Source organism: Gossypium hirsutum, chromosome D12, assembly GCF_007990345.1.
Source record: "Gossypium hirsutum isolate 1008001.06 chromosome D12, Gossypium_hirsutum_v2.1, whole genome shotgun sequence".
NCBI classification, from domain to species: Eukaryota; Viridiplantae; Streptophyta; class Magnoliopsida; order Malvales; family Malvaceae; genus Gossypium; species Gossypium hirsutum.
Window position 1 is genome coordinate 10766578 of NC_053448.1, and position 15329 is coordinate 10781906.

Here is a 15329-nt window from a genome sequence, read left to right on the forward strand (position 1 = left end):
AGCATCGACGGTAGGTCTTTCCAAAACAGCTTCTAGAGATGTGTTCGGCTTGGATGGCGGTTGCGGAGGTCTTGGTTGGCATGATGGATTATATCGGGGGTTAGCTCCGTAATTCAGGTTGGGATGATCCTTCCACCCGGGATTGTAAGTGTTGGAGAAAGGATCATAGCGTCTTTGTGGAGGTCCCGAAAAACCTTCAACAGTGTCGACATGTGCCGTTAAATTTTCGTTAAGGATTGGGCACAAATCCGTCGAATGTTCAGACGTAGTACATATTCCACACAGTTGGGACAAATTCTTCTTTTCTGTAAGCATAGATAGAACAATATTAGTCAGCTTATCCAATTTATCTTCTAAGGATGAAACGTTTACCCTATTAACTCGTCTTGTGGGTTCTGAATTTGGCCTATTATTGAGAATTTACCGCCATGGTGGATATCAGTTCTCTTGCCCTTTGAGGAGTCATATTGACAAGCGCCCCTCCACTAGCAGCATCAATCATTTTCATTTCCATAGGGAGCAAACCCTCGTAGAAATACTGAAAAAGTGATTGCTCCGTTAAACCGTGTTAAGGATAACTTTCACACAGTTTTTTGTACCGCTCCCAATAGTCGTAGAGCGATTCACTCTCCATTTGGTGAATTCCCACTATGTCTCTCCTAAGTTCAGCTGCTCACGATGCTGGAAAGAACCTGTCAAGAAATACACGAGATAAGTCATCCTACGTTGTAATAGAACTTGGAGGTAAGTAAAATAACCATTCTCTTGCTGTATCAACTAAAGAAAAAGGAAAGATCTGAAGTTTAATTTCATCTTCGGTTACTCCCTGAGGTTTCATGCTCGAGCAGACCATGTGGAATTCTCTCAAGTGAGTGTGTGAATTTTTATTCTTCAAGCCTCGAAAAGTGGGTAAAAGGTGAATTAGGCCTGACTTCAACTCGAATGGGGTTTCTTTGATTGGATAGTTGATGCATAACAGTGTTTACTTGTTGGGAGCAGCGGCTAGTTGATGAATGGTTTAGTTCGCCATCCTTTCTGGTTCATCGAGGTTGTCTCCTGCTTCTTTTGTTTCAGGAAGTGGTTCGATCTCAGGTTCAACCACTTTGACTTGTTTCCCACGTCGAATTTCCTCTGCACGAATTGCTAGTCTCAACTTTTCAACATCGGTTTCTAAGAGCCCTTGTCCTAGCTTAACTTCTACTTTACTTGCACGTTTAAGAGCTTCTGTCTCTTTTCGTCGTGCTCGTGCTGATTTTTCGATCTCTGGGTCATATTCGAGATCTCCGAATGGAGATCTGGTCATAAAGATAATTTAAACAATTGTGAGTGTTGCCAGTCCCCGGTAACGGTGCCAAAACTGATGGGTGTCGAATCCACCAATATAAACCTACACCTAATTTGCAATTTAAGCACTATAGGGAGTAGAGTCAATCCCTCAGAGATTGGGTTTACTGCAAATTCTTGCTCTCTTGACCAGATTTATGTCGAGGCAGTTGTCGTGCCCAAGATATTAGGGGGGAGGATAAAATCGAAAACCTAGAACCTGAAATAAACAAATAAAATGCGTAAAAAGTAAAAGTTGAAAACAGAATAATAAAAACAGTTAAATAAATATGAAGAAAAATTAATTAGAATAAGCTCAGCTCAACTTTAGGCACGAATTTTCCTCGTCTTTGAACCGATCCTCGAAATTAGATGAACTCCTCTTTTCCAATAAGCTAGTTATAGCTACCAAGGACGCCTCGGACACCAACTCTTCCTTGTGTAAATTAGTTATGGAATGTCCAATAACTAACCCTTACCGATTGAACAACCACGAAACGTTCGTGATTTAGAACTCCGGCAGCTTTGCGTTCTAGAAGTGCCTAGCTCGAACCAATGCCCTCAACCGCGTGGGACATTTAAATCCGGTTACTACTTCCCTTGACGGAACCAAACAACAATCTCCACTTGGCACGCCAATGTGTTCACAGAAAACCGATTAGAAACGTTCCTTTCGGAATTCCAACTGTATGTCTAACCACACTAAATCAAACGACGTCTTTTTTGACTTAATGTTGGTCTGACTTTGTAAGCTGACAAAATCATAGTCTTAATCTGGAGAAATAATAAGTACTGGAATTTAGGAGTTAATTTGCTCCGGTTCGTAACTCATGGGTTTTGACGAGGCTAATTATGACCTAAAGCTGAAAATGGATTTAGTTGGCTAAGGTTTGGGACATGTTGGTATTGGATAAATTAAATAAGGTAAAATGGGTGAAAGGATGGGTGACGTGATTGACTATGGGGGCTGGAAAAATATATTAAAGTGTGGTGGTTGACTATTGGAAATGAAAAGGGAATTTGAAAAAGAAGTTGTAAATGGTAAGTGGTAACAAGCTCGAAATTTAGGAATTGAAAGTAAAAGAAACTAAAGACAATAAATAAATTCGTGAATAGTTGAAAGTAAAGGTAAATGGGTGGTTGGCTACTGGAAATTAATAAATTGAAGGAAAAGAAACTAAAGACAACAAAATGCTACGTGAGAATTAAAGAAAAGATTGCTTTCAAAGATGAGAGCTTCATTTATAACTTGATGATTAAAATGAACAATGTAGCCTCTATTTATACTAGTGGCGTTGCTAAATTAAGAGCCAACTAGTATAAAAAATCAAGGAAAAATATTCAATGATATAAAAAAATATCCCAAAATAATCTCCTACTAAGTCAACAATTTCAGCTAATTATTCTTGGAAAAATTCTGCTTTGGCCCTCCTTCTTTGCTTCTTTCTTCAATCTAGCCCAATTGTTTCATTTTTCTTCTATTTAGCCCCAAATTGCATTCCTGCACAAAATTCAATAAATATGGCAACATTAGTGGTGCATTCTCATAAATTAACCAATTTAATTACATAAAATATGTAACTTTAGCCTTTAATTAGAAGTTCATGTGTACTTGGGTTCCTCCTAACAAATACACGCTCTATTTTTTTATATCCATATTTTTTTGGTAATATACTATTAAAGGGTTAGCAGGGACATATCTACGCAACACATGCACACACTATGTCCAAAGGGAGCTACTCAAATAAAAGCCTACCACTTACTCACTTAAAGTTCGAACCTAAGTAGGTTCTATAAATAAATAACCTTTAACTACCATGCCAATCACAATCATAGAAGTTTTAGAGAAACTCTTTGAATTTTCATACAATATTTTATTGGCCAACTAACTTTACAAAGGAAAAAAAAAAGATTGTATTTTATTTTTTACGAATCTTAATCAACCTTTAACCTCAACTTTTATTCTATCATATACCCTAAAAAAATTAATTCTATTTACTTGGAAGAAAATATTATAAATTTAAGTTGGATGAAAGAGGACCCAAATATGAATGACAATATCCTAGGAGTTGTTTTTGATAGTAAAATTAATTAAATTTATTTAAAAAATTCATATATGTTTGGTTTCGATAGTTAATTTGACACTTGAATTTAATTTTAATTTTTAATTTAGTATTTAGACTAAATAATATCATGTAAAAATTCAAATACTAAATTTAACATTAAAAATAAATTCAGATAAATAAAAAAATTCAAATGTTAAATTAAAAAGGTTCAAATATCAAATTAAAATCCCTTAAATAGCTAATAGAACATAAAAAACTAAACTTAAATACCAGAAATAATATTAACCTTAAAAAAGGGTTGGATATGTTTGGTTTGAACATTGTTGGAGGTCTTCACCTACCACGCATAAATAGTTTTGATATGTACCCTTTGGGTGTCATCTGCCTAACAACCTCCTAGGCCTCCTTCATATGACCAAACTAATGTTTCTTAAAACTATCACAAATTCTTCTTTTGTATTTTAATTTTTTATTAAAAATAATAAATTAATCCATGCATCATAGATGAATTAGTAAAACCGTTCGTTTTTATATAAGGTATAATAATAAATTTAACCCTTAACCTTTATACATTTATTCAATTTGAAGTAAATTAGAATATTTTGAAACTAATAAGGCTAAAGGGTCAAAGAGGCCTTAGTAACAAATTGAAAAAAAAATTCATTTAAACCTTTTTAAAATTTAAAAATTATTAAAAAATCATAAAAATATAAAATATATATAATTATAATTTAAAAAAAAATAGTAATATGGACCCAATAAAAGAGTAGGGGTAATTTTCTTTTTTAAATCTTATAATCATTATATTTTAATTGGTTGGTAATTGGTATTGTTATTTTTTAATAAAAATTTTATAACTTCTTTTAGTAAAGTTTGTTTGTAATTTTTATTATTTTTTAATAATTTTTAAATTTTTAAGAGGGCTTAGTTGATTTTTTAATTTGTTACTAAGGCCTTTTTGACCCTTTAGCCTTATTAGTTTAAAATATTTTTAATTTACTTCTAACAAAAGTGTAGGGGTGGGTCAAATTAAATAAATGTATAAAGGTTGAGAACTAAATTTGTTATTATACCTTATATACAAAACAGTAAAACAGACATTTAATGGTGCAATTTTAATAGAGGGGTTGTTTTACTCACTCATCTAATGTATAAGGACCCATTTATCCATTTTTCAATAAAGGGGCTAAAATGCAATCTAGGGTATAGTACAAGGGGCTTTGTGGTACTTTTACCAAAATATTCAGTAGAATTAAATTGTATATTTTTACTATAGTTAATGCAATTTCACCATTTTAATAGCCTATATCTTTATAATTTTAAATGATTAAATCAAACTTCTATCCTTTTTAAGGGGGTTAAAGTATAATTTTACTATTACTAATTTAAAATTTTATAAATTATAAAAAAACAGTAAATGAAAAGTGTCATTTTCTACTCTTTTTAAATGGACTTACCTCTGTCATTCGTTTAGTCTCTCTAAATAAATTTTTAGCCCCTTAGAGCAAGAGAATCTTGCTTCAAAGCCCGGTGTAATCATAAAATAAAAATTACTAATTTAAGCATTGGTACTCCTCCTAGCCCTGGACCAACTTTCGTGCCCTCTATCTCTACCCACCTTGCAAAACAGCATATGAAACAACTTGTCCAACTATTTAATGATTAAAACCCAGCTGGCTTAAACCCCTATGAGTTGTAACTATGATATTATATTAAGAAACCAGACACATTTTCCATTGAGAAACTGGTGGCATCAATAATCGATTTATTGATGTTGGTAACATGAGGACAGGGACATCATCCCCCAAAGCTTCCATTTCACGTGGGAGTTTCTTTTTCTAATATGCTAACCATATATACAGTGTGAGGACATTGGTTAATTTCCTGGACACCTTCTAAAGAATGTTTTCTTTAATGCAAGTTGCAGATGAGATGTTCCTCTTCTCCACTATATAAACATACTCGTGTTTTTTTTTTCTCAAACTAGATCCATATCTCACATCACATCTTTGTCGCTCTTCTGGAAAACCTAGTCAGATCTATAGGATGGCCCTTTCCACAAACATGGCTGCTTCACTTGTTCTTTTCTCTCTTTTGCTGCTTCATTTCACTCAAGCTGAAGAATTGGTAAAGTACTTCAAGTTACCTAGGCCTAGCTATATGTATATCTATATTCTTGATAACTAGTAACTACATATGAACTGTGCAGATGAGCATTGATGGAGCTCCAAGCCCTTCACCTCAGGCGCAACCTATTGGTATATAAACCATGAAATAATAAACTTTACTAACTGAATCTTATATTGGCATGGTTAAATATTTGTGGGTGTTTGTGAATTCAGATTGTGGAATAGCATGTGAAGGAAGATGCGGACTATCAAAGAGGCCAAATCTGTGCAAAAGGTCGTGTGGGAGTTGCTGTAAGAGGTGCAAGTGTGTTCCACCAGGGACGTCAGGCAACTATGAAGCCTGTCCTTGCTATGCCAACTTAACCACGCGCAAAAATGCTCGCAAGTGTCCATGATTCCATATATGTTCCACTTGTTTGATGTTATTTGCTTAGGTCAAGAATAAATCTTTCTTTCTACTGGGAATTGATTTATTATTTCTTTTTCAGTCGGTCTTTTTACTTATGGATGATAATCTGATATAAGTATGATAAAAAGGCTCTTTTTGTTTTGTTTATTTATGTACTTCGTACTCTTTCTATGATAAGTTGAATTTATTAGTAGAAAGAGACCAACCAGCATCCTTGAAATCATCTTAATTTAATGTTCTTCATACTTAACTCTATATAAGAAACAACCTCGTCAAATCCCAACGAGTACAGCTATGAGTTTGAAGGCCGAACAAGCAGTAGGTAAGCTGGATTCAACCCAATTAATGGTAAAGGTAAGAGATCTGCCCATTTATCGTAAGACTACAGCTACATGCACATTTTAAAGGAGAATAGAAATTTCAAGGGTGAACTCCATTCAACTTTAAAATTCTTTAATTGTTTAAATTTGTTCAATTGATAATGGGAAATCTTTCTCTAACTTGTATAATAACAGATTTAGTCCTCAATACTTACATATTCTATCAATTTGATCCTATTTCTAAATAATTCATTAAATTTAACACTTCACATTTACAAATTCTATCAATTTGATCCTCAAACTTCCTAACCAAAGCTTTCGGCTTTTAAAAACAAAGGTATTTCATATCTATAATTAAATTTGAGGATCAAATTGATTGAATTTGTAAATGTGAAGGGTTAAATTTATTGAATTATTTAGAATTAGGATCAAATTGATAGAATATGTAAGTATTGAGGACTAAATCTATTATTATATCAGTTAGAAGAAGGCTTTTCGTTTTCAATTTAACGGGGGTGACCAAAATAGGAACGAATTAAAACATTAGTGCCTAAATTAAAAGTTTTTTAAGGTTAGATGACCAAAGTAGGAACGCAAGCATAATTGGGTGACCATGTGTATAGTTTACCCAAATTTCATTTAGGATTGTTTTTTTTTTAAATTTTGATTTAATATGTAAGTTAATATATGAATTTTAATTTTATGCAATCGTACACATAAAATTTTGATTGTTTATATATACATATGAAATTTTTATTTCGATTCAATTATTTTTCATAGATTAATATAATTGTTAGTGCATGCAATATATAAACGTAAAATGGTGCAACGTCGATAATTTTGTTAGTGATTTGTGAAAATTGAACCAATCAAAATTTCATGTATAAAATTGCACAAAATCAAAGGTAATCTATGGCATTGCATCCTGGACCAAAATTTATGTGTAATAAATTTTGATATTTATCCGATAAATGTTTTAAATTTTTAGTATGTTCTATGAAAAATATTGAAATGGCATATTAATTTATACCATTATTAAAAGAGTTTACTGAGTTAGTGTTATGAGTTAACTGAAAACCAATTCAGTTAAATAAATGTCAAAAGAATTCAAATTTTAATATGGGAATAAACTAACTCAGAGTCCCTGAACTTGATAACTTTTTCCACCTTGATCTTTGATTTTTTTTTTGGTTTACATTAGTCCCAATACTTTGCAGTCTTTCCTTATTTGATCCTGAACTTGAAATCCATTAAGATATGATGATATGTGCTATGTCATCATTTGAAAAATTCTTTTAATTTTTTTTTATTTTAAATTATCTTTTTAGTCTTTGAGCTTTTATAATTTTTTTAAAGAAAATTTAAGGATACCTTAATGAAATCTTAGGTTAATGACTAAATTGGAAAAAAAATTGTCAAGTTTTAAGACTAGTGTGGATAAAAAAAAATTCAAAAACTAAATTGAAAAAATTACAAACTTTAAGAACTAAATGTTGCTTTATCCCTTTAATATATGATATTTGATAAATTTAACCTTTTAAAAAAAAATTGCCCACCTACTTATAAAATTCTCGATTGCATTTGGATAATAAATTAATTAGACATTAATTTGTTAAAAATAACAAAAAAAAAACTAAAAAATTAAAAAACTTAAAAAACTTAAAAAAATATTTATATTTTTGTTCTTTTTTCTAATTAAATAGCTTAACCTAAAATCTTAAACAAACTTTTAAAATAGATTAATGGTTAAGTTGAGAAATTTAAAATTTTGTAGGTGGAGTCTATAATTATTTTTCCTTTTTTTTCATAAAGTGAGTAGTATATATCTATACTATATTTAAAATTCGGATTAAATTCATCATCATCTTAATTGGGGAATGACTAAAAAGTCATTCTTTTACAAAGCAATAATTAATAATTTGAACCAATAAATGTTGGGTGCAATGATAAGGCACATTGGAAATATAGTATTGTTGAGAGAGATACTCGCAAAATCTACACAGTCGAATTTAAAGTTTAACCAATACCTTTTTGTTTTTTTGGTGAATTACAATAACAAAGTAAAGTTCGAACAACCAATGCAACTCGAACCTAAACCACACCTGGGACGATGAACACCCTTGACCATCACATGGGATAACCAATACCTTATTTGATTTAACATAAATTTGTATATTTTGACATAAAAATAAATTACCAATTTGTTTTATAAAAAAGAAAAGAAAAGAGTGGGGGGAAAAGTTAAAAGGAGGCCCATACGTCCAAGTTCCAATTTCCAAAGACCCAATCCATACCATAAAAACCGAACCGTACAATTCGGAACCGTAGGCAAAGATTTAATAATCAAATAAAGGAACCTTCCAACGATAATTTTTCTTTTCTTCCTTTTTGGCAAAACGATGTGCAGGCGGGCGCTCTAACGGTCAAATTTGATGTTACCGTTTGAACTGCGTAATCATTTCTCCATATAAAGCCCTTTCCTCTTTCCCCTTTTACAGCCTTCTATCTTTTACTTTCCAATTTGCTTTTCAGTAGCTCCCTAAATATCCTTCCGCTTATTGCAATGGAGACCCCTTCATCTACAAGACGAGTCACCAGGTCCCAGACTTTGGCTGCTTTGAACAACAGCAATATCCCTCTTTCCAGTGAGTTCATTTTCACTCTTCTTTTCTTTGTTAGGACTAAAAAAAGGGTTCATAATCTGGGTTTTAATTATCCTTGTTTCTTTTGTAGAGGGAAATAAGGAAAAGCCACAAGAAAGGTCTGCTCTTATTGATATAACAAATGACTCCCCTATTGTTGGGCTTGCAATGGAAACACCGTCATCTGCTACAGGTAAGCAGCGGAGTAGTAGAGCCAAGAGCATGATGATGACTCCTGGTTCTGGTGAGGCTTTGTTGAGAGGTCAAGTCAAGACTCTGTTGCAAAAAGTTGAAGAGGAAGCTGAGGTTTCAAAAGTTACAATGGAGAGCCGTCCTTCTCTTCGATTTCAGGCTGGATGTGGGAATTCCCCAATGGGACTTATGGCCCCTACTCCTGCAAATACACCAGTCTTCTCAGGTCTTTGTGAGGATGGAAATGGAATTGGAGGTATTAACAATAGTGGGTTGGGTCCAATAGTGATGGCTCTTCCTGTTGTTGAGCAACAGTTTAGGACTTCCGAGGTTAGTATTATCTGTTCAAGCAACAGTTGGAACTTAATATGATTGAAATGATGAATTGTTGTTAACTTTTGATGGAAATGACAGGTGGTGAGTCTTGAGTCACAGAGAAGTGTGATAACTAGGTCATTGCTGCTTGATTTTTCTGAGCAATCATCAGAATCTGGAGTGACTGGTCAAGGAAAAAGTAGTGCATGCAAAGAGAAGGCCTCTAGTATTTGGTCTATCCAGGTTAATGCCAGCATTGATGATGAAGATGATGAGGAACCAATTGAAGAAATGGGAGATGACTACTATGAGGGAGAAGAAGAAGAAGAAGAAGAAGAAGATGATGATGATGGAGGATTGGTTGATGAGCTTTGTGAAGGTTTAAGCAAGATAAGCATGAAAGAGATGTTTAGAGGAAGACATACAAGATTCGTATACAACAGTGATGATGAGATTGAAAGGGAGGAGGATATGATACGCTTGAAGGGATTGCCAACACCTAAAGGGAAGCACCTGCGCTTTCCTATAGAGGAAGAAGAAGGTGCATGACTGAAATTTTTTTAAAAAACATTTCTGGGTTTTTTTGGTAGATATCCATCAGTTGTCTTTCTTGACACCCATCTTTGAGCTGCTTTTTGTTTCCCAAAAAGATACTTGGAAACTTGAAATTGATTGAATAATAAAGAATTATCTTTTCTCTCCTTCATGGTTATACCTCAGTTTTCTCTTCTTTTGAGGACCACTTAATTTTCTTAGTTATGTTAAAAAACTTTTGCATCATCTGAATTTCCCTGGAAAAAGAAAAGATATCTTACCATATTTTAATTTGATTTTTAGAGATTTATTTTCCGGATTTAGATTTATTTTTATGGTATTTCTTCCGGATTCATTGAATATCTTTTTATATATTTGTCATATTTTTTTATAGTAACAATATAAAGATAATATTTTGGATAAATATGAATGAAGTTAATTTAAAATATCAATTTTAATAAAATTTTAATATATTTTTAATATTATTTTGAGTGAATATTTTATATAAAATAAATAACTCAATATATGGTGAGAATTGAACCTAAGATCAAAGTTATTTGAACCGGACCGGTTGGAGCTGGATCACTATGAACTGACGAAAAAACTAGTTAAACCGGTTGGACGGGCTAAAAATCGATTGAACTAGTGATTTTTTAAAATATTTTTAATCTTTTTTTAAATTTTTAATAGTTTTTAATCAGGTTGGTTAGACCAATCGGGTCGACAAATCAATTGTCTAACCGATTCGACCATCGATCCGATTTAAAAAACATTGCCTAAGATACAATAGTTTTCAATCAAAGTTTTATTTGTTTTTATATAAATAATAAATATATTTTTTTACCAAGAGTTTAAGTGTATCATAATCTAATTTTTATTATGCATTTATTGATTCCTTAATCTCAATTTCTTTATTCCCCTTTTTTAATCACTAAGCTACCATAACAACTTATTGAAAAAAAAAACCACCATAAAACCCTATTGCATGTTATGTTCTAAAATTTGTTTTTGATAAATAGAAGTCTTCATTTCATACAAAAGAGAGAAGGTTCAAAACCGAATTATTACAACATCATCATTACTATGCAAAGGGGAATCTGAATTGCACTAAGAGGTATTAGCCATTTATACAGAAATCCATATAAATGCACACGATCTCGCCTACCATATTGATCCCACAATTTCTCTAACTAATGGCACCAAAAAGCACTTGATGATAACATTAAGTACAGATACGAAGAGTCGAAATCTCAAAGCACTCAACATAATCAAAGTCATAAAAGGGACTAGAGCCCACATCCATCTAAGTTAAAGGATAGAAGGATTATTATTCTGACTAGACCTCATCTTAGGCTAAAATTTGGCATACGAACAAAGCCCGGGAAAGAAAATGGGGCCAGTGACAGCTGTTCCACAGCCAAAAAGCCGATCACCCTAACACCAACTGAACTAAAGACTAAAACAACAAAACCTACTCGAGGTCTCTTACCGGATATCTGAGCAGGCCACCAGTAACGTAGAAGCGATTAAGGGGGCGGCTCACTGGAGATGTTACCAGCGTTGAAATGCAACAACGGGGGACCGTCTACACAAAGTCGATTGTTGATCTCTCTCCTACCTTGAAGATGGACAGAGGAGGAAGATGGTGGTGGGTTGTCGGAAGAAAAAGCAACTCTTACACAAATTAAGTCGGACGATAAAATGGGAGTCGTGGGACCAAAACATAGCAACCAAATGTATATGGATGACGTGGAGAGGGAGATCTATCAAACACGTACCATCGTGTTTGGAGAAGCCACCGGATTTAGCCGTTACAGCTCTCCTCGAGAGAGCAAAACGAGAGAGAAAAATAAAAAGGGAAAAAGTTTAGCTTACATGTTTGGGTAAAATACCTAAAAATGTCGTTTTTATAAAAAAAAATTTGCCGAATTAGGCCGGTTTTTTGAAAATTTATGAGATTAAACCGAAAAAATGAAAACACTTCTAAGTGAATGTGTTTTCAGCGAATAGCCAGGAAAATGCTTCCTACTGAACGCGCTTTCTACCACATCTATTGAAAATGCTTCCAGCTGGAAGCGTTTTCCATAACGGCTATCTCACCCTAACAGCTCCCCCACCCTAACGGCTATTTCAATAGTCGTTTAACCCCCCAATGTCTCTTTTTTCTCCCTATATAAATCCCCTAATTCTTATTCTTTTTCAATTCAATCTCAACTCAACTCTCTCTTACATTCTCAATTCTCTCCCAAATTTCTCTCAATTTCTTCTTGATTGTCACTCAATCTTTATTCCTCTCTCAACTCTCTCTTTTTTTTAATTATAATTTTATTAAGGTTTTTTTAAAATTAATTTTGTATTACAATTTTTTTCATATTTATTGAAATTAGTAATGACAAAATCTCTAATTTGTTTGGATGGCAAGCATATTTCGGTCGATCAATTGCAAATGATAAAAAATATTATATTTAATCTAATTTAATTTAAATATTTTGTTGTTATACGAAATTTAATTTTTTGTATGCTTTTTTATATATAGTTAGAAGATTGAATTTTGGAGACGTATATTCGTAATCTACCTGCTCCTCCATCGTCTTTAATCGAATCATACTTGAGAGATGCGAGATTTTTGCACGTGACCCGTATGGGTAGGTAGGGGTGAGCATTTGATCGAATTGAATCGAATAAAAAATTTTCGAGTTAATCGAATTTTTGAATCTCATTTTATCATCCTAACTTTATTTGAAGTTTTCTCGAATCGAATCGAGTGAGATGGAATTCGAATCGAATCGAATCGAATCGAATATATTTGTTCGAGTTAAATTTTAAAAAATAATTTTGGGTCCTTGTAACCACTGTCACCCATTGTAATAAAATTTGTCCACCTTAATCAAATTTTTTATTAACTTTCATTACCTCATAATTTATTTATTAATTTTTTTATATATTGATTAGCTTCTTTGCTTGCTTAGTTATTTCAATTATCTTCAGATTCTTGTCACTATGTATTTTGGAATTAAAAAATATATTAAATGTAAAAATATGATTTTTTAATAAAAGTTATTTTAAAAATAAAATGTGAAATTTATACCAATATAAAATTTTAACACGAATATTTTATGGCATAATTAAATAATTCAATTTTAATATAAATATTTAATATGACTAAACAATTCAATAATATAAATAATATAAAATGTGAAATTTAATTTAATAATATAAATAGTAGATATAAATAAAATTATTACTATTTATGTTTAGTGATTTTTTTTGGATAATTTTGATTTTTTATTTGAGAGTAAAGGGTGAGAAGTAAAAGTTTAGGGGGAAAATAAAAAATTTTGGGGAATAAAAGTTTGAGGGAAAGTAAATAGGGGGAGTAAAATTTTGGAGGGAAAATATTTAAAAAAAATTGGAGGGGGGAGAGTTTGGGGTAGATGGGAGGTGGGATGAGAAGGAAATAAAAGTTTTAGGGGAAAAGTGGGAGGGAGTAAAAATTTTGGGGGAAAATAAAAGGTTTTGAGGGTTTTTGGGAGTAAAATTTTGAGAAAAGGTAAATAGGAGAGTAAAATTTTGGTGGGAAATGAATTTTGGGTAGATTGGGGGGTTGGGAGGGGAGTAAAAGTTTTTGGGGGGAAGTGGGAAGGAGTAAAAGTTTTGAGGGAAAAGTAAAAAGGTTAGGGAGTTTGGGGTAAAAATGTAAAATATTATAGTTTGACATTCGAATTATTCGAGTTATTCGAATTCGAAAACTCAACTCGATTCGAACTCGAAATTTAAAAAAAAATTCGAGTTGATTTGAATAACTCGAATAACTCGATTCGTTTAACTCGAAATTCGAATTTTTTTTCAATTTTTTCGAGTCGAATCGAGTTTTGCTCACCCCTATGGGTAATGGTGTAAATTGGACCCCACACTTGTAAGCGCGTTGGTAAAAAGGTGGAGACCCGAGATGCACACATTCCATCTTCCACGCGGTGAGTGTACTATCACACTCGATGACGTGTAGTTACAACTCGAGTTACTGGTGGACGCATTTTCAACTAACATGGCATGAAAACGCGTCCAGCTAGACTCATTTTCAGTGCATTTTTTAATAATGCACTGAAAACATGCCCTACATGAAGCGTTTTCTCACTACCAATTTCAACTCCTACAAATTTCCCACTCACCCATCAGATATCTCGGGATTCTCGAGATAATATTTTCTGAAAAATTTTGATCGACCTCAACCTGCCATAAACTACGGGTGATTTAAACACAGTTCCATTCGAAAAAATAAAAAAATACAAACTAAGAGTAAATTGAATCGAGTAGTTTGAGTTTCGATTTTAAATCAAATTAAAATTTACAATTTGAATAATTCGAATATACGATTGGTGCAAATATGATTGTTGTAAATACCCTTTTGTACCTATCATTTTTGAAAATTTCACCAAATTGGGCTCTAAATAATTTGAAATTTTTAAAAATAATATTAACTTTATAACTCAAAAAATTATATATTCTTTAAAAAAAGTATAAAAATACTCTAAACTCTAAACCCATAAACCTAAAACAATAAAACCTACAAAACTCTAACCCTAACCTTACCTTAACAAAAACCTAAACCCTAAAATAAAATAATGCTAGCAAAAGGAAAGCACTTCCAGTTGGAAGCATTTTCCTACAAATCCACTAAAAATGCGTTCAATTGGACACGTTTTAGTTTTTTTAGTCTAATTCTATAAATTTTTGAAAAATAGGCCTAATTCGACAATTTTTCTAAAAATATGATATTTTTAGGAATTTTACCCTACATGTTCTAAGTTTGTAGGACCTTATGAATGGTTTTACTATGTTCGTTTTTCTTATATGTTCATTGTTATTTTCATATTCATCATGATATATAATGTGATATTTTTACTATATTTAGCTTTTTAATTAAGTGAACACCAATTCAATTAGAAAATATCTAGTTTTTTATTTATTTAAAAAGTAATAAATATTATTATTAGGGTATTTTTTTACCTTTTTTTTATTTCTCAATGTATCCATCAGAGCATAACTAAAATCTTGGGTTAATATATATTGTGCCCTTGAACTTGTCCATTCGTACATAATTGGTACTTAATTTTTTTATAGACCTAACTGGTATTTGAACTTATATTTCGTTACATGCTTTGCCACATTCGCACTAACTCCATTTATTTGTACTAACATGATACTAATAGCCAATTAAGCAGTGATAAATAGAAGCCTCTCATTATGACAAATGGAAAAACTAAAAAAATATAATTTTTTATACGGCTTTCCATGATAATCCTAAGATATTTCAGTTGCGTGCAACTCCTAACAAACTAAGACACAATTTTACAATTTAATAAAATTATCTTCTACCTTAAAAGTAAGTCAATCAAATT

The 15329-nt window shown here is 32.1% G+C and overlaps 2 protein-coding genes across 2 annotated transcripts; both read left to right on the plus strand.

The window, feature by feature from the left end:
- The first annotated feature begins 5281 nt into the window (after positions 1 to 5281).
- Positions 5282 to 6148, plus strand: LOC107947516 (gibberellin-regulated protein 1). The gene is made up of 3 exons (XM_016882146.2): positions 5282 to 5516; positions 5599 to 5647; positions 5732 to 6148. The coding sequence occupies exons 1-3, from the start codon at positions 5436 to 5438 to the stop codon at positions 5911 to 5913; spliced, it is 312 nt and encodes a 103-aa protein (XP_016737635.1). The 5' UTR covers positions 5282 to 5435; the 3' UTR covers positions 5914 to 6148.
- A 2430-nt stretch (positions 6149 to 8578) lies between these two features.
- Positions 8579 to 10097, plus strand: LOC107945805 (uncharacterized). The gene is made up of 3 exons (XM_016879936.2): positions 8579 to 8892; positions 8981 to 9411; positions 9496 to 10097. Exons 1-3 carry the CDS (start codon positions 8811 to 8813, stop codon positions 9943 to 9945), a joined length of 963 nt encoding a protein of 320 aa, XP_016735425.2. The 5' UTR covers positions 8579 to 8810; the 3' UTR covers positions 9946 to 10097.
- The last annotated feature ends 5232 nt before the right edge of the window (positions 10098 to 15329 follow it).

What these genes read in the sequence shown, in the direction of transcription:
- LOC107947516 (XM_016882146.2), top strand. Translation starts at nt 5,436, where the DNA reads ATGGCCCTTTCCACAAACATGGCTGCTTCACTTGTTCTTTTCTCTCTT. An exon ending in TCACTCAAGCTGAAGAATTG is followed by an intron (nt 5,517 to 5,598) that starts GTAAAGTACTTC and finishes TGAACTGTGCAG; the next exon opens with ATGAGCATTGATGGAGCTCC. An exon ending in ACCTCAGGCGCAACCTATTG is followed by an intron (nt 5,648 to 5,731) that starts GTATATAAACCA and finishes TTGTGAATTCAG; the next exon opens with ATTGTGGAATAGCATGTGAA.
- LOC107945805 (XM_016879936.2), top strand. Translation starts at nt 8,811, where the DNA reads ATGGAGACCCCTTCATCTACAAGACGAGTCACCAGGTCCCAGACTTTG. An exon ending in CAGCAATATCCCTCTTTCCA is followed by an intron (nt 8,893 to 8,980) that starts GTGAGTTCATTT and finishes TTTCTTTTGTAG; the next exon opens with AGGGAAATAAGGAAAAGCCA. An exon ending in AACAGTTTAGGACTTCCGAG is followed by an intron (nt 9,412 to 9,495) that starts GTTAGTATTATC and finishes TGGAAATGACAG; the next exon opens with GTGGTGAGTCTTGAGTCACA.